The 23,621-nt window shown below is 46.3% G+C and overlaps 1 protein-coding gene across 2 annotated transcripts in view; it reads right to left on the bottom strand.

Annotated features, from left to right (window-relative positions):
• Positions 1 to 23,273, bottom strand: part of MEIS3 (Meis homeobox 3) — a 61,865-nt gene extending 38,592 nt beyond the window's left edge. The window contains exons 1-5 of one of the 2 annotated variants that reach the window (XM_084814324.1): positions 22,687 to 23,273; positions 19,354 to 19,556; positions 11,348 to 11,495; positions 4,688 to 4,738; positions 2,743 to 2,793 (exon numbers count right to left, since the gene is read on the bottom strand). In XM_084814324.1, coding sequence (XP_084670450.1) covers positions 2,743 to 2,793; positions 4,688 to 4,738; positions 11,348 to 11,495; positions 19,354 to 19,556; positions 22,687 to 22,698 — 465 coding nt within the window. In that variant the 5' untranslated portion in view covers positions 22,699 to 23,273. Of the gene's footprint in view, positions 1 to 2,742; positions 2,794 to 4,687; positions 4,739 to 11,347; positions 11,496 to 19,353; positions 19,557 to 21,206; positions 21,943 to 22,686 lie in introns of those variants that run through there. The other variant, XM_084814323.1, reaches the window with a different exon arrangement.
• Positions 23,274 to 23,621: the final 348 nt, after the last annotated feature.

The following is a 23,621-nucleotide window of genomic DNA, read 5'->3' as shown; positions in this document are numbered from 1 at the left end:
GCCAATTCATCAAGGACAATCATTTTTATTTTTGTTTGAGAAAAGGAGCCAAAGACACAATGCCTCTGAGCATGCACAGAGTGCCTTTTTGTTCTGACAGGCATCGGTTTCTTTTTTCTTTTCTTTTTTCTTTTAAACCAGTGGAGGGATAGCACTCCTGCTCCTGAAGGGTAGTTTTACTTAAATCATGCACACATTAGAAATAATCAAATTAGCCAGGATATCTCAATGGAACCTCTTGGATCAGAGGTGATGGTAGGCCTCACCTTGGGGACAGTTAACAAGGTAGGGCCGTTATTTTCATGTCTGCTTCTTGGAGGGACCTGTCTGGCTGGATTAGAGGGACTTTGGGTGTGATCCCGTAGAGTAGCCTTCCCCAACTTGGGGCCCTCCAGATGTGTTGGTCCACAAGACCTATCATCCCCATGGTCAGGAAGGATGGGAGTTTTAGTGCAACACATGTCAAGGGCACAAGGTTGGAGAAGGCTGCAGTAGGGCAGTGCCACTGGTTTTAAAATAGCAAGGGTACATATCCCCTCCCAGCTTTATATGTTCCAGTCCTGGAAGCTGGCCCAAAGGACGACAGTCTGTTGGGGCTTACACCAATAAAAAGCCTGTACCTTACGCACTGCGGCAGTCACCATAGGAACATCGGAAGCTGCCTTACATGGAGTTAGGCCTTGAGCCCATCTAGCCCAGTACTGTCGACGGATGGGCAGCGGCTCTCCAGGGTTTCAGGTGGATTCTTTCTCAGCCCCACCTGGAGATGCTGGGAAGCAAACCTGCAGAGTGTCTGTTCTGTCACTGAGCTACAGCACCTCCCTTGCATATCCGTGGTTCACATTTCTGGACACTGTAGGCCCAGGCCTTTCTACAAAGGCCTAAAGGCCTACGAACCCCCTAAAGTGGAGTTGTTGCTAGGGAACAACCCCCAAGGATAAAGGATTAAATCCAGCTTTCGGGCCTGTAATTAAAGCGTAGGCAGCATGTGTTCCCCAGCCTCCTGGCCCAGACCTCAAGTCAGAATATGCCTTTTAGGCCTAGGCATGGGTGACTGGAGAAGCAGAGTGCTGGCAGCGGGCTGGAGCTGCTGACCCTCCATCCCCTCGCCTTTGAAATCTGATCCCTTCAGTTAGTGCTTTGCTTCAGCTTCAGCAAAGTTCCCCTAGAACAACTGAAGCTGTCAAGATGACGCTTGAACCTCACTAGCTCAAAGCAAAAGGGAAGCTCAATGAATTTGCAATGGAGATGAGCTGTGTGGCAGAGCACCTCGCAGCATCCTAGCCAGCCAGCTCAGTTTCACACTGGGGCCCTAAATGAGGTCTGCCGAACCCGAGTCCCTAAATCCAAGTACTTCCATGGACAAGGCCACAGTTGCTTTGCTAAATTTGGAACTGCTGGATAGCTCAGATCTCAAGTCTCACAAACTGTCTTTGACAGAGATGCCTAGGTCAGAAAGGGGTGGATGAAAATCTGAGCACAGCAGTGGCTAGGTGATTTGTGGATGGAGCAATTTAACTTACAGGAGTATCATAAACGTAAGCATGGCTATTCACATATTCTTTCACCTTCTCAGGGTTAAGTGGGCTTCCCTGACCTGGTCCCCTGCAGATGTGTTGGAATATTCATCTGGGGATGATGGGAGTTGTAGTCCAACATACCTGGAGAGTGCCAAGCCAGGAAAGGCTAGGGTTAACAAGAGGCCATGAGGAATGTCCAGGGGGTACCCCATCATAGAATTTATTTGGACACCCATGAATTCTGGTGCCGATCCTGGTAAAGAATATAGAACATAATGGAGAACTGGACTCAGAGTCTATTTTTAAAACTTCTCCTCCTCTTCTTCCCATATGAGGAGATTCTTCAAAATTGGAGCCAGCTGTTGCTGCTGCTAGTGAGAAAGGGAAATTATTTGCAAACTTTTTTTTTTGCTTGAGGATAGTTTGGGTTTGGTTTTGTTTTAAATGCTATCGTTTGAGCTTGCTGGGTTTCCCCCCTAGATGAGGCTCTGGTACTTTCCTTCTTTTTTTTTTCAAGGACCACCTCGGGTTTTACTCAGGCCTGTGTGAATACTGCAATTTGGCAGAAACACAGAAAAATGTGTGGGACACCATATTATTAGGCCCAAAATTCAGCTGCTGGAGAGCCAGATACAAGAAGAAGAAGAGGAAGAAGAGGAGGAGGAGGAGGAGGAGGAGGAGCTTCTAGTCCTCCTGTCCTCATGGCTGCAAAGACGGGCTTGAAAGTGTATAGGCAATGCCTGAAGTCTCCAATGCTGAGGTGTGGGCCCTGGGGACTCAGTGCTGTACAGGTGAGGGCCCTGTCCAGCAAACTGCCCCATCCCATGGCAAACAGAATCCTCTCCCCAAAATTGTGTAAAATAGTTCAAATGTAACAATAATGGATGTAGAAATAAGAAAACATATGCAAAATTTGTTCAGTTTGCATAATTTATACAGATTGAAAAATCCAGCTTTTCTCAGTGCAGAATTTTAAATTTGTTGTAGCATGGAATACACGCCACCGTGGCTTTATACTTCTTAGCAAACATGATTTAGCCCAAAGTTTGGTTTCAGAAGCCATTGCAGGAAACCACAGCTCTTTCCATCAAGGATGCCACTAATATAACAGGAATCAACCCCTGCCTAGTTTGCAAAATCGTTAATCCTATTTTTTTGTCCATTGGCAGGAGAGCCACAGTGGGGAGAGGAATAAAGTGAACTGCAAAACAAACATCCGTACCTTTTCTAATTCCAGAAGGTGGAACCTCAGAACTTGGATAGCTTGAATCATCTGTAATTATAAAGAAAAATAGGTTGTCTCTAAAGCACGACGAAGAGACTGAGCACCATTTTACTTTTGTAATTCCTGGGGAGCAAGCCTCTCTGAATGTGATGACTTACTTCTTAGTGAACTTGCATCAGCTCAGACTGTTAAACAGGCAGGGCAGCTGGCTTCTTAAATCCGTGTTCAAAATTAACTCACGTAAATTCACTGCAGAAGTTATGCTAGGTCAGTTCCACACATTCCAGTTGCTATGGGAAACAGTGGTGTTAAATCGGGGCAAACATGTAATGTGTGAATGTTACATGCATTCAGCTGAGCAGTGCCAGCTCCAGGTTTCAGAGGGTCCTTGGACAAGACACCCTCAACGGACTGCCTCCCTGAATGAGCCGACCTTCTCACCACTGTTGTCATCCGCTGCTGCTCCTCTTTTTCCTCCTGGCTCCCACTGGCTTGCTTGGCAGGCAGAGGGCCAGGGAGCAAGCAGGCCGGGGCATCCGCCTCTCCTCCTTCTCACCACCACCGTTGCCTGGGCCAGAGCGAGAGGCAGGGGAAGAAGCAGGTTGCAGGGGTGAAGAGGAGGAGGAACTCCGGGGGGCCCTTGTCAGTGGGCCCCTGCTGCGGTGCGGGCCCCCAGCAGGTGCCCAACCATGCCTGCCCTTGATGCCGGCCCTGCATCTGAGAACTCTGGCCCAATCCGGCTTCCCAGCCACGTGAATACCAAATGTGTACACACATATGAAATACACACATTACAGGTTCATTGCAGGAAGCACCACTGTTTCCCTCAGTGATTGTAATATCTGGAGCTGGCACAAAGGAGCATCGTTTTTAGGCCTCAGACCAAAGGTCTTAGAGAGCAGACTTTCCCAACAGGGGGCCGCCAGGTGTTTTGGACTTCTGCTCCTATCATCCATGCTGGCTGTGGATGATGGGAGTTGTAGTCCAAAACCTCACGAGGGGGCTAGGTTGGGGGAAGGCTGATAGAGAAAGCAGAAAAACCACATAAACACTGACTTCAGTCAGTGGGGGAAGGAGGGTATGTGTGTGATGAGCTACACTTCCCATGGTCCCCCGCATCCCTGGACATTCACACATTACATGTTTGCCCCGATGTAACACCACTGTTTCCCATAGCTCGTGGCAGCACCCGGGGCCTGAAGCAGTTTGTGGGAGCTCTCCTAGCCAAGCACGCCCTTCTCCTGCTAAGTTGGGGAAAGAGGTAGGGATTCCATGCACAGTAGCTTGTAGTGACATCACTGGGAGCTCGATGTGGCCAAGAGGTTTTGCTGATTGAGAATGGGTCTGATTTTAAAGTGGGTTAATTACAAATGTCTGGCAGGCGTCCTCCAAATAAATCCATTTTCATCAGACCCATTCCATATTAGTCTGCCCAACAGCCCTGTAATGGAGGCTGCTATTATTCTTCCCCTTTTGCAGATGGAGCAGATTAAGGTTGAGATGCCGCAGCTCCTTTAAGGCTTCCTAGTGTGTCAAGGTAAACACTGAACCATTATTTTCATGGTTCACGTTCTTACTTCCTTGCATCACCTCTGAGGGAAAGGACCCAAGCTGTCCCATTGAGATGTAGGAGCACTGGGCAGCCAATGGCAGGCCAGGAAGTGGCCTTTCATAGGCCGTATTTGGCCCCATTGGTTGCCAGTTACCAACCACCAGTTTGAAGAATGCTAGTGTGCGTTTAAGGTGCGTTTGACAATGTCAAATTCTGTGGACACTGGTATGAAGGGGGGATAGTTACAGAGAGAGAGAGAGAGAACCCCACAGCCCTGTGTGAAATGGACAAGGGTGACAGATTGACAAGAACAATATATTTGTTTGTGTATTAAACCTTATTGACAGTGTTAAAGTTTTAAAACAGTGAAGAAAGAAGAAGCATCCTTACCAAATTATCCAGCTCAGGATTGGAAGAAAATAAAGGTTTTTCTGTCCTAACCTAAAAATAGACATTTGGGAGGGGGGGGTAAGGAGGGAGGAACAGAAGAAAAGAGAAGGAGCATTAGTAGGGGGAAACCATGATAGAGGGAAGTATAAGATGAGCGTCTCTGAAAAATCTGCTTCTCTCATTTCCCAGAAACTGTAAAGAAATGGCAAAAAATGTGACTCTCGTCCCGGGAGACTTTCAGCTGGCAGGAGTATGTATATTTCACTTTCAAGAGTTTGCAACCTCCCTGTCTCTCCCTCGGGTAGCCCCCCGTGCTTTTAAAATTCCTCAACATTTCTCCTCCCTCTTCCAAAATGCAAGGTCAGTTTCCCTCCATATGTCTCTTTTAAGGAACGAAAGAGACAAAATCCCAGCAGTAAACTGTTTCAAAGCACTAAACTGACCCAGGCTCTGAACCTCACACTCCCCATTCTGGAGGCTAGGAACAGGGTTCCCAACCCTGGGAATCCAGAATTCTGGTACCTAGGCGGGGCCTTTGGGTGAAGCTCAGAGTGAGTTTGGGGGTGAAACCCATTTTGGGCAGATATGAAGGCAGACCACAGGGCAAAACCTTTTGCCCACATTGCCTAGGGAAAATGGGATTTGTAGTCCACAGCATCTGGAGAACACTTGGGGAAGTCTGACTTAAGCATATAAGGAGGAGAAAGAACCATACTTCCCCCTTTGTTTTTCTGGCAAAGGGCCCAAAGGAAGAAAGTTACATCCCAGTAAAAGGGATTTTCTAATTCCTAGCTCTGTCTCAAGGACAAATGGCACATTGCTAACACATAACAGCGCCGTAATGCCCTTCCTTAAACGAAGAAGAAGAACAGGAAGGGGGTTACTTGGAATGAAGATGAGGCAGGCGCTTAACCCTTTCTCTGTTTGCCACTTCTCCGATTCAGGTCGCCCCTCCCCACAGGGTTTCAAATGTGTATTTGCCCCTAGAAAAATATTTCAAACCCAGAAGATACGAGATGCGGGGGGGTGGGGGCGGGTTGGAACAGAGAAAGGCAGGGAAAGATGGAGGGCAAAGATCCAGTGCCCCCTCCCATGTTGTTTCTCCATTCTATTTTCCCTGCTCCTGAGATAGCTCTGTGGGTCGTCCCCCCCGCCCAAAAGAAAGGTTTAGACTCATCATTACAAGCTTTAGCACGTACAGCGTACTTTGTTTAGCCCCCACACACTGTCTGTTTCACCCTGAGGGCAAATCTTGTGGCCTGGTCCGACCAATACTCCAACCCCAGTAAGGTGAGTGGCCTTGAGGCACTGATAGATTTCTCATATCGGTTAAATGCTGAGCAGTGGTGTCGTGGTCCATTTTGAAGTGCGGGCGTTCATCGTGACAGGCCCCAGAGCCATGCTGCCCAAACAGAGTCCAAAACTGCAGGCTGCTGTGTTGATCCATATCAACAAACCAGTTCTGGAAGTTTTCATCTCCACCAGCCAGGAGCAGGTCTTTGGTAAAGCTAACTGGTCTTCATTGTCCATTCAAGACCAGGCCACCCGCAGTGGAGACTGGTGGCTCCAATGTCAGTGGGGTGCTGAATCCAGCCCAGGTTTCAGTCAGAAGCAGTCAGAACCAATCTGCACCTTGGATAGCTCCTTTAGAGCTCTGACTGAAACCCGGAGTGGATTCACCACCCCACTGACACTGGAGCCACCAGCCTTCACTGGCCACCCCAAAATCCTTTGCATTACAACTGGGAACCGTATTTTGTTGTTGGTAAAATTCATTTCCTCCGAGCTACTGTGAGGACTATCGCAGAGGGAACAGGGAATTCTGAGCAGGCTGGAAGATGATGTCAGCGCCTCCGCTAATCAAAATGCCCCAGGGTTTCGACCCCGTCTACCCTGACCCCATTCCACTGCTGATGCGCAATCCAAAATGTGGACTTTTAATCAAACCGCATCCCCGGCCAGAGGGTGTTCCTCACTACTTTGCCGGAAATCATCGACGTAACTGGATTTGCCAGAATTTCATCCTCCTGCCTAGTTGCCAGAACAGAAAGATATCAAGCCAGCTGGAAAAGAAATGTGGGATAGAAATGTTTTGGTTGTTGTTTCTCTAATTTCCATAAAATTAAAAGGAAAGAGAGGGGAAGAGATGGCAATCCTCAAGACCAAATGACAGGCGACAGGAAACATGTCACTTGAGGTTGAGTGATTGTTTCTTCAACTAGAAATAGCAGGCATGGGGGAGAGGTTTAATCAGGATTGCAGCATGGGGGGTTAGGGGGGCTTAACCCTTTCCTCCCACACCATGGTCTTAACAAAAATAATCTGACTGCTCCCCAAGCTGCTACTTGACATAGGAGGGGAGCTCCCATTTTAGAGTGGGGGCATTTGCAGATGCTTAAAAACAAGGGCCATCCTAGGCCTGAGCCCCGGATCAATTTCTCAGGGCCCCAGATCTATTCCACAGAGCTCTGAGTGTCCATTGATGGTAAGAGAAGAGGTCCGTCCCCCCCCCCCCCCGGCTTCATTCCCATGCAGGAGGCAATTTTCCTGGGAGATTGCAGCTGGGAAGGGAAGTGTTAACTCTTCCCTTCCAACATGCTGCAAACTACCACACACACACACACACACAGTCTTCCCCTGCATGGCAATTAAGTTTTCCATTGGTTTGGGATGATCTGGGGCAGGGTGCAAATTAATTGAAAATTTTTATTTTATTTGAGATTATCTGGATGAGAAATTAATTGGCTGGCTTTCCCTCCTGTGAAATATAAATAAATCCTAGTAATTATTTCTAAATTTGCATATATAGATAAAAATAAAAATGTGCAGATTACATGCAGTTTTGTATTGTATAGGCTGGGGGCCGGATCTTTGAAGTGCCTAGCAATGCCCCTACTTAGAAGTACTCCTTACATTCACTAATTTTAAAAGCTGCTTCCTGGCAGAGGGGAGAGGCACTCTGCATATGCTCAAAAGCATTTTGGCCTGAGGCCCTTCTATCAACAAAACTTTGTTCCTCTTGTCAGGGGTGGGGAAAAAATCCTCTGCACATATTCAGAGCCCCTTGGCTTCAGAGGCCAGAATTCATTTAAAACAGAATTTGGCAACACTGAGTATCACATGGCAACCAAGGTGGTTATGTAAGATATCCTCCATCTGCAAAAATCTGAACTGTTTAGGGGAGAAACTGGATGTTATTCGATATTCCCAACATATCACATATTTTAGCACTCCCATATTTGGTCTTACTGCTTGACTGACTTGCTGAATCATAAATGACGCCACTGGATCATCGAGAAAAGGATTTAATTGTTCAATGACCCCAAACATTATTTCTCCAAGACCTCCTCATTTACATTTATGTAGAATAGCATACCCTGTGTCTGACTGCATCATGAAAAACAGTGTTTGCATCACCCTTTATAGACACTGAAAGACAAGAAAGCATTCACACCATGCACACAATTTCAACTATGCTTGCCAACTGATGGGAGGAGAAAAAACAACCAGGTCTGCTCCTGTGCTTTTAAGAGCAACTGGACCTGCAGAAATCAGTGGGTGACATTTTCCCCCCACAGTGTAGAGATAAACGTTCCAACATTCCATAGATCAGCCTTCCTCCAACAAGACGCCCTCCAGGTATGTTGGACTACAACACCCACCACCCCAGCTGACATGGGCTGGGGATGATGGGATTTGTAATCCAACATATCTGTAGGGCTCTGGGTTGTGGGAAGGCTGCCACTGATGGAAATACCAACCTGTGCTGGACTTGTAAATTAGGACTGGCCCTAACTCATTAGGTAAAAAGTGAGGCAGCCACCTCAGGCGGCGGATGTTGGGGTGGCGTGAAGTGGCAACCCACCTAGCCATTACCCTCTGTTGGAGGACACAACTATGTGGCCACTGTCTCATTGCCAGTATTGAAATAAGTTTCAACTGCAGTCCAGTGGGCTTCTGTATGTGGAATTGAGAGAGGTGCAATCTTATCTTTTGCCTCAGGCAGAAAAATGTTTGGGGCTGCTTGTAACCCCTTTCTACCCCCACCCGCCACCCCCACATCCCTGGCTATACCTTGCCGAAGACCCTTGTCCTGCACTGGGTGGGTGCTGGTACACTGGCCATAAATAAGTTTCTTATTTGTGTATGTATTTATTTAGGGTGCAATCCTATGCATGTTTGGATGGAAAAAAAAGTCCTACAACCCCCGGCATTCCCCAGCTGGCTGGGGAATGCTGGGAGCTGTAGGATTTCTTTCCATCTAAACATGTATAGGGTTGTACCCTTATTTATTTGTTTTAAGTTATACTCCACTTTATCACCCTCACGGCGATGGGCACATCTTTTAAAACACAAGGTGCTTTCATAGAACATTTATACTCAGAATGGCGCAACCCTGGTTGCACTTACACTATCATAACTCCAACTCATTCAGCAACATTTACTATCTGGCTGCAAAAGTGGAGTGTCTGTGAGTAAGGGAAGCTAGTGTATTGGAGAATGCATATGTGCACACACTAAAAAAAGTGTGTGTGTGTGTGTGTGTGTGTGTGTGTTTGGGGTGGGGGTGGGGAAGAGATATAAAGCACAATCCTATGCGTGTCTACCCAGACGGAAGCCTGACTGAGTTCAATGGGGCTTACTTCCAGGTACGTAGGGATAGGATTGCAGCCTTAACTGCATCCCTCAAATCTCCCCCAAAGGCAACACAGGCCTGGTGTTTCTTTAGAGCAGGGGTGGGGGTGGGGAGGGAGTATCCCAGGTAAATGGGGTAGTTGGAACATTTGACACGAACATACCACTGCCTGCACATCAAGTTGCTTTTAAAAGGCAAGCTTGAAGTGGATTGGCCCTAACTTAGTAACCCAAACCACCCACTACTTTAGGATGCATTCCTATGGGGATGGCTGTAAGCCTCCGAACCCGAGAGGTTACGGCCGTCCAATGCAGAGCGGGAGGAGCAGTGGAGGCAATCACCACCTCTGCGCTCTGCCCACTCCGTAATTCCTCTAGGTGGACTTTTGCACCCATGTAGCTAAGGTGTCAGGGACGGAGAGGGCAGGAGGCTGGGGAGGTTGGAAGATTCCACGTCTGGTGGCTTCCCCAGCCACCCACCCATGGGAATGCCCACTTTCCCCTTCCCTCCATGGTTGCTTTTCTGACCTTGGAGAGGCAGCCGGAGTGGTTCTGTCCATGCCAGCTGCGAGGGGGAGGGAAGTCGGACTCCTGGGTCCCAGGTCGGAGCGCTGTCTCCAACCTCGGATCCAGGAGTCCAAACCATCCTATAGCCCCACAGATGTTGTCTCGGTGCCATAGGATTGCTCTCCCCAGTACTTAGCTGGAAACTAATTTGACTCTCAGCTTCCCCAAGGAAGGCCAGAGAGTGTAGTCCTGGGAGCAGGCTAATGGTTTCCTGTCAGAAGCCCCCACCCCTGCTGCTGTTTAGATAATGTGCTGTGATGCTTTGTGAGGCGGCTGCTTGGCGATCCAGCAGTGACTGCGTGGGGCGCACACAGCCCCTCCAAGCCTCCGCAGCAACCGCACTAAGCTATGATGGCCACATTGCTCAGCGAGTGACCGGTGTAACGTCCTGGGACATCTGCCTCCAGGTGGCACGATGTCGGGTGTAGAGGGAGGAGCGGTGCCCCCGCCTCGCTCCAGTGTAAGCTCTCTAGCCCTGCCATTGGCTGCTGCCCACAATGGCCGCATTCTGTCTGATCCTGCCAGCATTCAGCGGACTGAGGCCTTCTTGGTTACCACATCAGGACAGGGGCTTCTTGGCTGCTGCTGCTTCCGGCTGACTGGGCCACCTTGCTTGCCTCACCCAAAGGCATGCTGGGAGACTGGCTCCTTCACAGAGCACCCGTCTGATCACGTGCAAAATAAGCGTCTATGCTACCGAGTTAACAAAGAGGCAGCAGAAGCTGGTGGCTCCAATGTTAGTGGGGCAGCGAATCCGCTGCGGGTTCCAGTCAGAAGTACCTTGGAGAGCTCCTTTGGAGTTCTGACTGAAGCCCAGAGCAGATGTACCACCCCACTGACACCGGAGCCACCAGTCTGCACTGCAAAGAGTCCTGTGGCAACCGTGAAGATTAACATATTTATCGTGGCCTACACTACAGCAGGGCAGAGCCCACTTCATCAGATACACGAAACCTTGCGTTGCTCCTGCCACTCTGCACGGGCCAGTCTTTTACAGTGCCAGAGGCCTCTTCGTTGTATACCCTGTGACCAACTCACATGGCTTGCCCTGCTGGAACAAATGGTTGCACAACAGCGCCTCTTAACAGCACAAAGTTTTATTTAACAATAAGAATCTTTCCCCTGATTTTATCAAGAGACCAAAGCCCTAACACAGACTTGCAAACAGCCAGTTGCCTAGTCACCTGTGGTGAGTTGAGAATTGCCTTGAGGTGACCAGGCCAGCAAGCTTTACAGAAGCTTTCTCTTAAACTGATTTACAAAGGCCACAAATGACCTAACAGGTATGAGTGGGTCAGGCAGACTAGGCAACATTCTTATGGACTAGCATCTTAGAAGATGTATTTGCAAAGCCTAGCCTAACATCATATTCATTCCCCTGCCAAACATCCCCACCACAACTGCTGGAGCCTCCAGCGTATCCCTCCCTCCCACGCCTCCCATGCTCCAGAAACCAACCTGTTTGGCAAAGACGGCAATGTCTTCATTGAAGGAGTCCGACGAGCAGACGTCTCCTCCTGGATAGGAGCCAGAAGTATCCCTGGGAGAGCAAGTTGCCAGCTCACATTTTTCAAAGACCAGGGCCAGCAGCGGGAACAAGGGGTGCCTGCCACACAAGAGGAGACACTTACAGCACAGCGTAGGAAGGGTGGCAAATATACCAGCCAACGTTTCAGCTCAGAACAGAAACCAGGGCAACGGGGAGTGCAGGGAGGATTCGGAGCACAAGCCCTTCCCACATGGCCCCGTGCTGGCCATGTGTATTTTATTTATTTATTTGTTTGTTTGTTTGTTGTATTTATATCCTGCCTTTTTTCCTCTTGCAAGGAACCCAAGGTGGCTTACATTCTCCTCCTCCTCGTCTCCATTTTATCCTCACAACAACCTTGCGAGGTAGGCTGGGCTGAGAGACTGTTCTGGCCCAAAGTCACCCAGTGAGCTTCCATGGCTGAGTGAGGGGGGACTAGAACCCAGATCTCCCGGCTCCCAGTCCAACACTCGAGCCACTACACCACACTGGCTCTCCTGAACGGCCGCACCACCAGCATGATGCAAGGCGAAAGGGCACATGGGTCATCAGTGTCTGAAGACCATTCAAAAGGGGGCGGGCAGGGGGGAACTACAGCATATTAAAGCTCATGGATGATTGGAAGAAAGTGCATTGGTTCCCAGTGCTGAATTTCCAGGAATAACATCTGGAAACCTTCACTGCTGCTCTCCATCCATGGAGATGGCCAGAGCCAGCCTCCCCTAACCTGGTGCCCTCCAGATGTGTTGGACTGCGACTGGCTGGGAATGATGGGGGTTGCAGTCCAACACATCTGGGGGGCACCAGGTTAGGGAAGGCTGACCCTGGTCATTAGCTGGGAACAAAAAGGCACTCTGCACATGCTCCAAGACACACTTTCTCCCATTTCGAGTGCACATGCCACAGGAGTGAACCCTGACATAAAAAGGATATATACAGGTAGACCCTGGAGGCTCAATAGTAGAACCACTGAAGCCCACAAAGGTAGATTAAAACACTGAATGCATCCGGTCAATTCACACCTGTGTGTGGCATCCCTTACCTCCCTTACCCTCTGTTATCCCACCAACTTGAGAAATCCAGATGTCTGAACTGGCCAACTCCATCAGACAATATCATCTGAGGTTGTGCAAAGGGTACAGAAGCTCTGTCTGTGGTGTGGTGAGAACATAGGACAGTCACACCGGTAGATCACCACAGCACACCCCTCATCAAGGGAGCAACATGCATGTGTTAGGGAAACAACTCCCCCATGCAAAAAAAGGGGGGCAAATAGTAAATTGGGTTTTTTTTAAGTAAATCCACAATAATTAAAAGCTGTATAAAGTTTGGAATTTAGGATCTTTACTCCAGGGCAGGTCAATGGGTTTATAATGTTCCAGGAAGAGAGCAAATCCTGGGGGGGGGGGAATATAGGGAGAAGTCCCTCAAAACAAGGTCAGTATGTCCTACAAGGAACTATTTCTGCTAGGATCACAGTTATTTCAAAGATCCCGTTTGTGGATAGGGGGAACGCACCGCCATCCTGTTCTGCAATTTATGTCTTCGTGATTTCAACATCCGACCAGTGAAGCCCAGCCCTCAATCCTCCCCTCACACTTCCCCCCGCCCCACTACCAGATTTGGATGGATAGCTAGAGACACAGAGTGTTCCCAGCCATACATTATACAAGTTCACGCACCATATGTTACACAAATATTTGTAGCAGGGGCCCCGCACGGTGTAGCTGTTAAGTGAGCGTCTCCACGGAACTTTTAGATCTCATACGTAAAACAAAACACCCCCCCCCAAAAAAAAAACAGATGGGAAGGCAAAATCCTGCAAGGTTTTTCCCTCTCCCCCCTTCTAAGAGAAAAATTGCAAATTAAAACCATTGCCAGCTGTAACCAGGGATTTGGGGGTAGGGTGTTGGGGGGGGCGGAATGTAGGCAGAGTACTTTAATGTCTCATAGGGTGGAAAAAAATATTTGTTCTAAGACGGCTGGAAAGCGTCAAACTGTAAGATGCGAGTCAAAGACGAGAGGAAGGGAAATCCATCATGTTTCTCTTAGGCCGTTTTCTCCCAGTGACGCTTTTAAACTAGTTTCTGCGTTTCCCAGCCTACAGCATAAGTTGGCTAGAAAAAAAATGCACTTTTGATTTAGTAACTTGTGTCTTTGCAGATATCTATCGTGCATTAGAATTACTGAGTGGCACAATCTACATCAAACAGCATTCTTAGCTTCGTTCATGAAGATAAGAAATGTGGTGCCCAAAGGTTCTACCTGATAACAACCCATTGCTAAGACATTGGCGAAAAGGGGGAGAGACGCTTGCCTTTTAAAGTTCATGTCTTCAATTCTCAGTACCTGTCCCCTTAAAGCTTCCTCTTTTAAAAATATATTTGCTTTACAGTCAAAAAGAGATATTTATATAGTTATTCAATACAGCAAATATACAGCAAATTCATTTAAAAAATCAAGCTGTGCAGAAACAGAACATCCCCAATCATCCAAGGAATCCTCAAGTTGAAAAACTGAAGGAGGAAGGAAAAAATCTGGACTGTTTTCTTTCAATGGGCAAAGGGGAGGACTTATAAGGTGGGCAATTCCTCCCCCTACCCCGCTCTTCTTCACGCCACCACCTTTCTGCTTCTAATGACAGAGCTGTCAGCTGGCTGGGGAGAAGGACTGAAAATATACAGCCCAGTTAGACTGGCCCATAAATCTTTCTGCAGGGTCAAAGATGTTAGCACTGGAAAATTTGGTTGATGAGAAGAAATTTTTGAATGCCCCTGAACCTAACTACACTGGGCACAATCCACCAAGAGTTAGACATGGTCCCCACTGAAACCAGTGGGACTTACTTCTATGTAAGCATGCATAGCATCAGGGTATAAGCCTTCAGGACGACAGCACATATTATATTTTTAAATGTGCACCTAAAAATGTACAGTGTGGATGCAACAATGTATAATTCAGGAACACTGGTTAAGGAGTTGGGATTGGCTGCAGATCCCAACTCAAGTGGACATTTCATGAAAAAACCCACATTTATTTCTGCATGATATGTGAAATGACCCTTCATGAATCACAGCTAAGACCGACCCCATCACTGTTAAAGAAACCTACAACGCAGTCCTAACCATATTTGCTCAAAAACAAGTTCCATAGATCTCCATAAGAGGTGGATAGCTTTGCTGTAATGATTCATGCCCTGGTGACCTCCTGTCTGGATTACTGTAATGTGTTGTATGTGGGGCTGCCTTTGAACACAGTCCAGAAACTTTGGCTAGTGCAAAAGATGGCTGTGAGAATTCGAACTGGGACTAGGCATTGTGATCAATTATGCCAGTCCTCTCTTGCCTGCACTGGCTTTCAATTTGTTTCCAGGCCCAATTCAAAGTGCCGATTTTGATCTCAGTAACTGGTGAAATGCCTCCTTCCATATTTACCTTCCTGATCATCCATGGAAGTCCTCCCTCAGCTGCCTCCTCATTCTGAGGCTTGGAGGGTGGAACAAAAGAGAAAGCTTTTTTGGTGGTGCCCCCCCAAGCTCTAGATTCCCCCTTCCAAGAAAAGCTCACCTGGGGCCCACACTGATATCTTTTCAGTGTCAGGTTAAGACTCTCCTCCCAGGTTTTTTCAGCCATTTAAAGTCTATCTGTTTTATTATTTTAGTCCCTGCAACGTGATTTTACTTCTTAGACCTGATATTATATTTTATGTTGTGTTAGCATGTTTATTTGTTGCATATTGCTGACTGCTTTTATTTGTATCATTATTATTATGTTTTAAAATGGTAAGATGTCTAGAGAAAAATATTTTATGAAATGAGGGAATATGTTCCGTTGAAATAAGTTGGACGCACTTCTGAGTACCAATCATGCACATAGGATCATGCTGCATATTTTGCTGGATTGTGCCTATTACATGAAGTAAGTGTTCTTAAATCTATGGCAGTTGCTTCCAAGTAATGTTTTTTCCCAGGGCATGCATGATCTGAAGGCACATGATGCAGCAAACTTGCCACACTAAGCAAGTCCATAACTGGCCAGTGCCTAGATGGTACATCATTTTGGTACGTAGCATTTACTTCTATCATGGAAGAAATCTGGGATTCTGATTTTTTATTATTATTATTATTATTAAACACAAAGTTCAGGAGTTACCAATTTCCAGCTCCGTTTTGTCCTCGGGTCGCGCAGGAATTGACAGTCTCTTCCCACTATCACCTTCTTCTCTTTTCTCTTGGCCCACAATTTTTAGATCCTGCCCTTGTCAATACATCCTATCCTTTTATACTCAAAAGAGCCCCAGAAGAGAGATTCCAGGTGGGCAACTGCACTAGGTCTGTAACTCTCAAAGAGGAGGGTGAAGGCACCTTTGCAACTAGAGGCCATGGCGACGATTACACCATTTGGAGAAGGCCGATCCAGCTGCACTATCAACCCAAGTGGTTGCTTGGACCACCACTTTGCTGGGGGAACCAACGAAGCTGTTCACAAGCCAGAAGATGCCCCATTGCATCATCACAGAGCCAGAGCCTGTGATTCAATATTCCAAGGGATCAAAGGCTCACTACTCCAGTCAAGTTTTCCATCCAAGGTTCCTGTCTTTCTTTCTTTCTTCCTTTCTTCCTACAGTCCCTGTTTTATAGTACTGTTATTTTATCAAATGTTACTGTATTTTATAGTTGGTTTTCATTCTTGCCAGCTGCCCTTTATATAGATAAAATAAAATAATGCAGTGCAGCCATCTGAGACCATAAAACACTTTGGGTGATTTGGGGTATTTTCTGTATGGACTTGAAGCAAGGCCTTCCTGGAAGCATAGAGAAAACTCAGCTTATGCAGCAACAAGCCATAGCACACAAAGGACTATCCACACAGAAATATCTGCCACAGAGATCAATTTTAAATGTCTCTGTGTGGCAGCTGTAATGCATGGACTGACCCTATGAATTTATTGCCACCCAAGCCACATCCTGCTAACCCAAGAGCCAGGCTACAAGCCTTGGGGCTGAGGAGGGATGCAAAATTAGCTCTCATAGCTAAATAGAGCCTCCAGCAATATACCCTTGAATTCTGGAGACACAGGACAGGGGTGAGCTATGAACTTCTAGGACCATCTGGCTGTCCACTGTTGGAAACAGGGCACTGTGCTAGGTGGACTCATGATGAGCCCTGTGCAATCAGGCCAAAGGTTCTTACACTCCACCAGCCTTACTATAAGGCAGAGTGGTTATAGCAGCCACCTCTGGGAGCCGGTTTTGAATGCTATCATAGGGCAGTAATTGACAATGAATTCATTGCTTATTAAACCTTTTCAAAACAAACCAACCAGCAATTTGGATTGTCCATGTCAAGTATCAAAATATCTCCAAGTCCTTGAGGATGGGAACCTGGGCATGCTACATCCAAACCCACTCACAATAGGCTCTGTGGTACACACTATCTCCCCACCTGTTTGCATGGAGCAATCCTCTAAGAAAGGGCTATTGCAGGAAACAACAAAATCTCTTTGCAAAACAACTGTATGTGCAATGGTAAATCTCTCTCTCTCTCTCTCTCTCTCTCTCTATATATATATATAGAGAGAGAGAGAGAGAGAGATTGAGCAGGGAGTGGGCAATGTACAGGACTCCTCCCTCCCCACACACACCGTTCCGCAATCTTGTTAGAATTCGTAAGTATTGCCATGCTGAATTAGCTCAGAGGGCCATTTAGCCCAGCATCTTGTTTCCAGCCGTAGTTCAGCCTTGATGCATGCATTGGGGGAGCTCACCAGCTGGGCCTGAAGGTAATGGCTACACCCTCTTTATCCCACCACAGTCTGATATTCATAGGTAGACTGCCTGTGAAACTGGAGGTCCCATGGAATGACTGTGCCTAATAATGCTCCGTGAATTTGTCAGCTGAGATTCTGACCACTCAGTTCAAAAGCATCTACTACAATTCCTTAACAAAGCACATTTCATCTGCAAACAAACAAACAAAACTATCTTCTTTACTCTGGGAGGTAGGTGGCTTCTTCAGGTTTACGGACAGGGCAGCTGAGGCAGAGAGCGATTGAGCTAGGCCCATGGGTCAGATCTGTCTCCCACTTTGCCACCCTGAATGATGCTCTGAATTTTGCCGCTTGAAGCAGATGCTGTCTCTGCAAAGCATAGAAAAATGGGGCGGTGGGTATATCTAATCCTTTGCAGGCTGATATTGAAATACGATTGTTTTTGTTCACTCCAAGCCATTTTTAAACCAGCACCGCCTTCTGTTCCGTACCTTTAGCTCGGCTTCAAACTTTTGAGCACCTTTCTCTTTGTATTTGAATCAGAAGATTTTATTATTTATTTTTAACTTCTTCTGGATTTTTGTTGTTGTTGCTGTTACTGTTCTGGGGCCTTAGTAAAATTCTAACATAGTAATATAAACATCTGCCATTCCTTATTTTTGCCATCTTCTGTGTTTTCACTCCCATCACTCTCCCAGAGCGCAAAAAAGGCCTTTAAAAAGTAGATGTGTGCAGGAGGGTTGCTAGAAAAAGGAAAGAGATGGGGAAAGGAAACAGGTCTTGATCTAGTATGGAAGTTCTGAGACACAGCCGAAAGAAGAACAGATCTTTTAGTAAGAAGCCCCAGCTGAGATTAGAAATAATAAGAGGAAGAAAAACAGCCTGCTAGAAATAAGGAACACAGGTTTGTCATTCCTTTGCATGGAGAAACTCACAGGATATATGAGAGAGAGAGAGAGAGAGAGAGAGAGAGAGAGAGAGAATTCTACAAGCCTCTCAGATCTTCTCATCCTAATGAGAAAGACCCAGTATTAAGCAGCAAGTCTTAGAAACAACATGAAAGGATCCAACTGAAGTCCAAATAGATCTTTAAGTATAGAAATCAAGGCACCTCCTGCTGGGATTTAAGTGAGAAGATCCATAGGGAACCCAGGTAGAAAAGATCTAGTGGGAATCTGGTTGAAATGGAAATCATCAAACCAACTTGATAAGAATTTGGAGGGACAGGTCTGTTAATTCAGGCTACAATCCTGCGCACACTTACCTGGGAGTAAGCAACACTGAATACAGTGGCAATTACTTCAGAGTAAACCTGCATAGGATCAGGCTATAGAACATAAAGCTGAAGAGAGCCACTATTAACAGTAACTGGTAGAGGAAGGAGAAAGAGCCGCTAGAAAGCACAGGATCGCGCTGAGTCGATCCATTAAACAAGCACAATCATGATCCTGTTTCATGGGGGAAGGGAGAGGAGGATGTGGGCAGATCTACTGAAGAGACGCCAGAGAGGGGAAAGATCCGACCTACTAGGCTTCAAGAGATCCAGAAGAATTTAGGCATGGAGAAATGTCCCAGCACAACCGAAAACTAGGATTTGCAGTCGGATCTTCTGCATTCGTCGTCGAAGTCGTCTCCCTTCGTCTGCAGGGACCTACTTCCAAGTAAGCGTGCAAAGGGGTTCCGACTTTACAGCACCGCCCCGATGCATGCTTCCTCGGAAGCAAGCCGTTGCAGCAACAAACTATATCCTATACAGACCCATTTCCCTCCGAGGTAAGCAAGTTCCTGGGTTGCAGCTCTTTAGAAATGAAATCTTCCTATGCCCACCGACTTGGTCGGAAGGAAGCCCACTTGTATACAGTGGGATTAACTGCCGAGGAAAGATGCTTAGGAAGATTGAGGCGCACACGGACACGCTCTGGAGTGAGTTATTTATTTATTTATTTATTTCCCTATCCAAGATCCGAGGAGGGCTTGGAGAGAAACGATTCAGATGCGAAAGAGAGATCTTTTTGCGCACAAGTTTGTTTTAAGGCGAACTGGGGAAATGGACCATCTCAAGCCCTGTTGATTCGGCGGGAGGGGGGTTGAACTTTCGGCCCCTCACCATCCGATTCTCGCTCTCCACCCCCCTTTTCATATGGGATGAAGCACCAGCTCGACTTACCCATAAATTTCATCCTTTTCTCTCTTCAAGGCGTCGTTGGTGCCAAGCCCCGGGGGCATCCCAGGCCGGTGGTTAACCCCAGCGGATCCATAAGGGGACCCCTGATTCAAAGCGTGATGCTGCAGACCCCTGCCCGTATGTGGGTCTCCAAATCCCGGCAGAGAGACCCCGTCCATTCCGGCGTAATGTACCAATTCATCGTACTAGGGGAGCAGAACCAGGTACGAAAGAGGGGAGGAGAGAGAAAGAGAAAGTTTAGACATCCCATCTAGGCACATATATCAAATTTCTCACCACACCATACCCCCATATAAATAGCACCCCTAAATATCGGGGTATCCCCAAATCTAAGCATATCTAAGGATAAATTTTACCGGGGTCGAGGGGAAACACGGGGAGGTGCCTTTGAAGTCACTGACCTTTTAAAGCAAGTATGTGGGAGGTTTTCTCTGAGACAAACTTGGGGTGAAGTATTGGGGGGGGGAGCCCAAGGATATAGGCGTACACTGCCAAACTGGTTCTTATCTTCCCCCATCTCGATCTTTCCCCCTTTCCACTGACGTCAGGACGTTCCTGTGAACATTTGCTAGTTTTGTTTTTGTTGTCCACCCACCCACCCACCCAAAAAGTTTTCCTTCACCCAACTGCAGGGCTGCTTCTGAATTCTCCGTCCAGAGGAACACCGAGCATTTCTTTCTAACCGCCACCCACAACAGCCCTAAACTTCTCCATCTCTAGACACACATGTCCATCTTTTGTGCCTTTCACCACTTAAGTCAATTTCATGCCACTGTTGGTCAATTTCACGAAGCCGGCCATGTTAATTTCGACCTCCACCCCCAGAGCCTATATACATACAGCATAGCGCCGTCCGCGCTGTGAACGATATCCTTTTATAGGCAAACAAAAAAACAAAACAAAAATCAGACACCCCCAAAAGAAAACACACACACACACACACCCAAGCTGTTTGCAAATCAACTGGGAAAGTTCCTAATTCGCTTGCAGTTTTATACTCCCTCAACTGCAAAACTCCTCCCTCCCCCCCCCCCAAATCCTTTTTAAATATACATATATTTTAAATATACATATATACATCTGTATTATGTAGAGATCCGAAATGGGCTGCGTTTTTGCTCATGGACCGGAGAATAGAATCGCTTCTTTGCGGGCTTTAAAAGAAGTGGGAAACCCTTTTCCTGACAGGGAAGGCACTGAACTTTTGAGAGGGAGAAATTAAACCCACACGCACTCCACCGCCTCCTATATGCGGTCTGAATTTTCCAAGTTGGAATTTTGACACTGAAAATCGGTATCGTCTCCCCAGCCATTTCAATTTCCACGCTTCTGCAGCCAGACTTTTAGGAAGCTTGATTTCCATTCTGAATTAACTTTACCCTACCTTCTTCCCAGGCCGACCGCATGCCTTCCTCACCAATTGCTACCTTTAAGAAGGAATCAAAATTCACATTTTTGACTGTCTTTCCTTTTCCTTTCCCCCTTTTTTATTTTTAAAAGAAACACGGCCATCGTCTATTATTAATTAAACCCCGCAAGGCACTTTAAATTTCAGGATTCTTCTTTTTTAAGCAGAACAAAAACATTCTCTCCCACCTACCCCCCTCTCCCCGAGAAAAAGTGTGAAATTTTTCCACCCTGCCAACTATTCTTATTTAAATCATGCCTTATCTCAGCTGTTACGTGCACAGAAGAATAAGAACCGTTTAATCTCTTTTGCTCTCTCTTATTTTACAAACCCTTCCTTTAAATTCTGCAGACTTCTCTTTCTACCGGCGCAGTTTTCAAAATACACAATTTTAAAAACAAAAAAAAAACACTAATTCCTCAGTTACACTCTGGGGAGGAAGATCTGTTCGAGGCATCCTGATGTTGTTGTTTTAAGAATCTTTTTTAAATTCTTCGGATGCAGACGATAGTCCATATGTTGGTTCTAAAAATATTGATCATATTCATATTTTGAATTATCTTAACAGCGTGCTTCCTTGGTGTAAGTTTGTAAAGAGTGTCGTCCCCCCCACGCCTCCGCTCTTGTTTAAAGAGATCATTGATTTCTAAAGTTGAAAAACTTTATCAGAATGGACAGAGTATTTTATAAAGCAGTAAAGATTGTCTTTAAATGAAAAAAATATCAATATAAGCTGCATTTCCTTCCATCAGACTATAATACTCAAGAGCAGCTGGCTGAAAAATTAGTCTTGCAGAAGGAAGTTGTTCGTTCTGGGTTGCATGGAACTACAACCCCACCGCAAATATAAAACCTGAAATTCAAAATATGGGGGCTGGAATATCCCCCGTAGAAATAAGTGGAGGTGCTTTGGAATTAGAGTCCCATGAAAAGTTTTCTGAATTTCTTACAACCGGACACATCGAAGAGACATTAACCCCAGGCTTTCAAGCCGGTCACATCTTTTCTGCCGCTCCATGGAGGGGGTCAGAAGAGAAAAGAGACTGGAAAAACTTTAGAAAGGCATCCCAAAATGCCACAAAGCATCCCCATTGAGGCTTTCAAATGAGCAACAGAAAATCAAAGCAAAAAAGTCTGGAGAAAGTCAAGACATAGCTTCCCCTGTATAAGTTTTTTTTTTTTTTTAAGTTATACCCGATGCATATGGTTTGCTATGGAGACGCTCACAAACATAGCGGTCAATGTTTGGTCGGTTTTTAAGCCAGATCTATTAACTCACAAAGTTAGGGGGGTGGGGGAGAACGACACCTATTTATATCAGTTAGAAGTGACAGCTATTTTACTCCCTTGAAAGGCAATACTTTGAAAGGGGTTTTTTAAAAGGTGTAGTCCCCCCTCCCCCCCTCCTCAAAATCCCACTTGCCAGCCAAACCAGGGTGGTGGTGGGGAGATAAATATTTACAAATAACAAGTTGAGAAGGTGTGTGTGTGTGTGTGTGTGTGTGAGAGAGAGAGAGAGAGAGAGAGAGAGACAGACAGACAGACAGACAGAGACAGAGACAGAGATGAAGGTGGGGAAAATGAGCTTAGAAAAGAGACAGGTTCAAGCCCACAACACAGAACTGATGGCTTTAAATTCTAGAGGAACCAACTCGAAGTTGAACTGTGTGAACAATTCACACAGTTGAAATTTCTTCTTGGGGTTGTTTTTTTTTTTGTTTTTTGGCAAAGGAGGAGGCAATAAGAAAGGCCCTTTAAAACTTTTTTTAAATAACCAAGTCAGTAATTGCCTTTTTTATTTGTATTTGTAACAGATCAATCCAGGCCAGAACATTCCCAGAGCATCTTCCAGGAAGGATTTAGCATGTGAGAGAAACAAGACTGATCACAACAAAATCAGAACCTACCCTTTGTGCCATTGGACGCTCGGAAGTTTTTTCTCCGGGGTTTCCTTTCCTTGTTGCTTCTCCCCCCTGGGGGAGTTGGCTCTTGGGGGGGCCAGGGAAGCTTCAGTTCCGTCCAAAACGGAGATCTTTCATTTTGGCCCTCTCCCTAAGCCCATCACTCCAACAAGATCAACGAAGAAAAAAGAGAAACTGTTGCAAATAAGGTTTTTTGTTCCTTTCCTTAGTCTATTTTCCCCCCCAGAAAGGGGTAATTTATCTGTCGATTGCTCAGGAGGAGGAGGAGGAGGAGTAATAATAATAATTAATAATAATAATTTAAAAATTACAAAAACTAAACCTTCCAAAGGTCTTTCCAAATATATATAGATATAGATAACAGATATATAAAACAAACCGAAGAAAGCTAGTTAGCTAGAAGCCGGCATGACAAATCAGCCTGGATGTGTTTGTTTGTGTATAGAGGCGGCCGGGAATAGTTGCTTATTTTCTTGCTTGTAGGTATCTCCTTTCTCTCAAGTAGACCTTTTCTTCTGCCTTTTTGCTGTCGTAGCTGTCCATCAAGTGCTGAGAGATGTCAGACCTCAAGTGACTTATGGTCCTTGTAGGAAAAAAAAATATCAACAACCCGGTGGTAGTTTGAAAGGGATCGGGGGGGGGGGGGGAGGAAGGGGTGTGTGATGATCAAACACCAGCAACACCCCCTTCTCCAAAACAGACTCACTCGGCTCACACTCCTTTCTCTCCCCCTTTCTTTCTTTTCTTTTCTTTCCTTTCTTTCTTTTTCCCCCTCTTTTCTTTTCTTTTCTTCTTCTCTCCTTTTAAATCATGGAATCAACTCCCCCTCCTTTTCCCTCCTCTTCTCTGTTAAATGGTTGTGGTTTCAATCCTATCAAAGCAGGATGCAAGGCATGAAAAGGGGGGAAAGAGAGAGAAGG

Source organism: Heloderma suspectum, chromosome 10 (genome assembly GCF_057233095.1).
Source record: "Heloderma suspectum isolate Gila_16-S chromosome 10, 16-S_ref, whole genome shotgun sequence".
Lineage (NCBI taxonomy): Eukaryota > Metazoa > Chordata > Lepidosauria > Squamata > Helodermatidae > Heloderma > Heloderma suspectum.
This window is presented reverse-complemented; position numbering and strand designations above follow the sequence as displayed.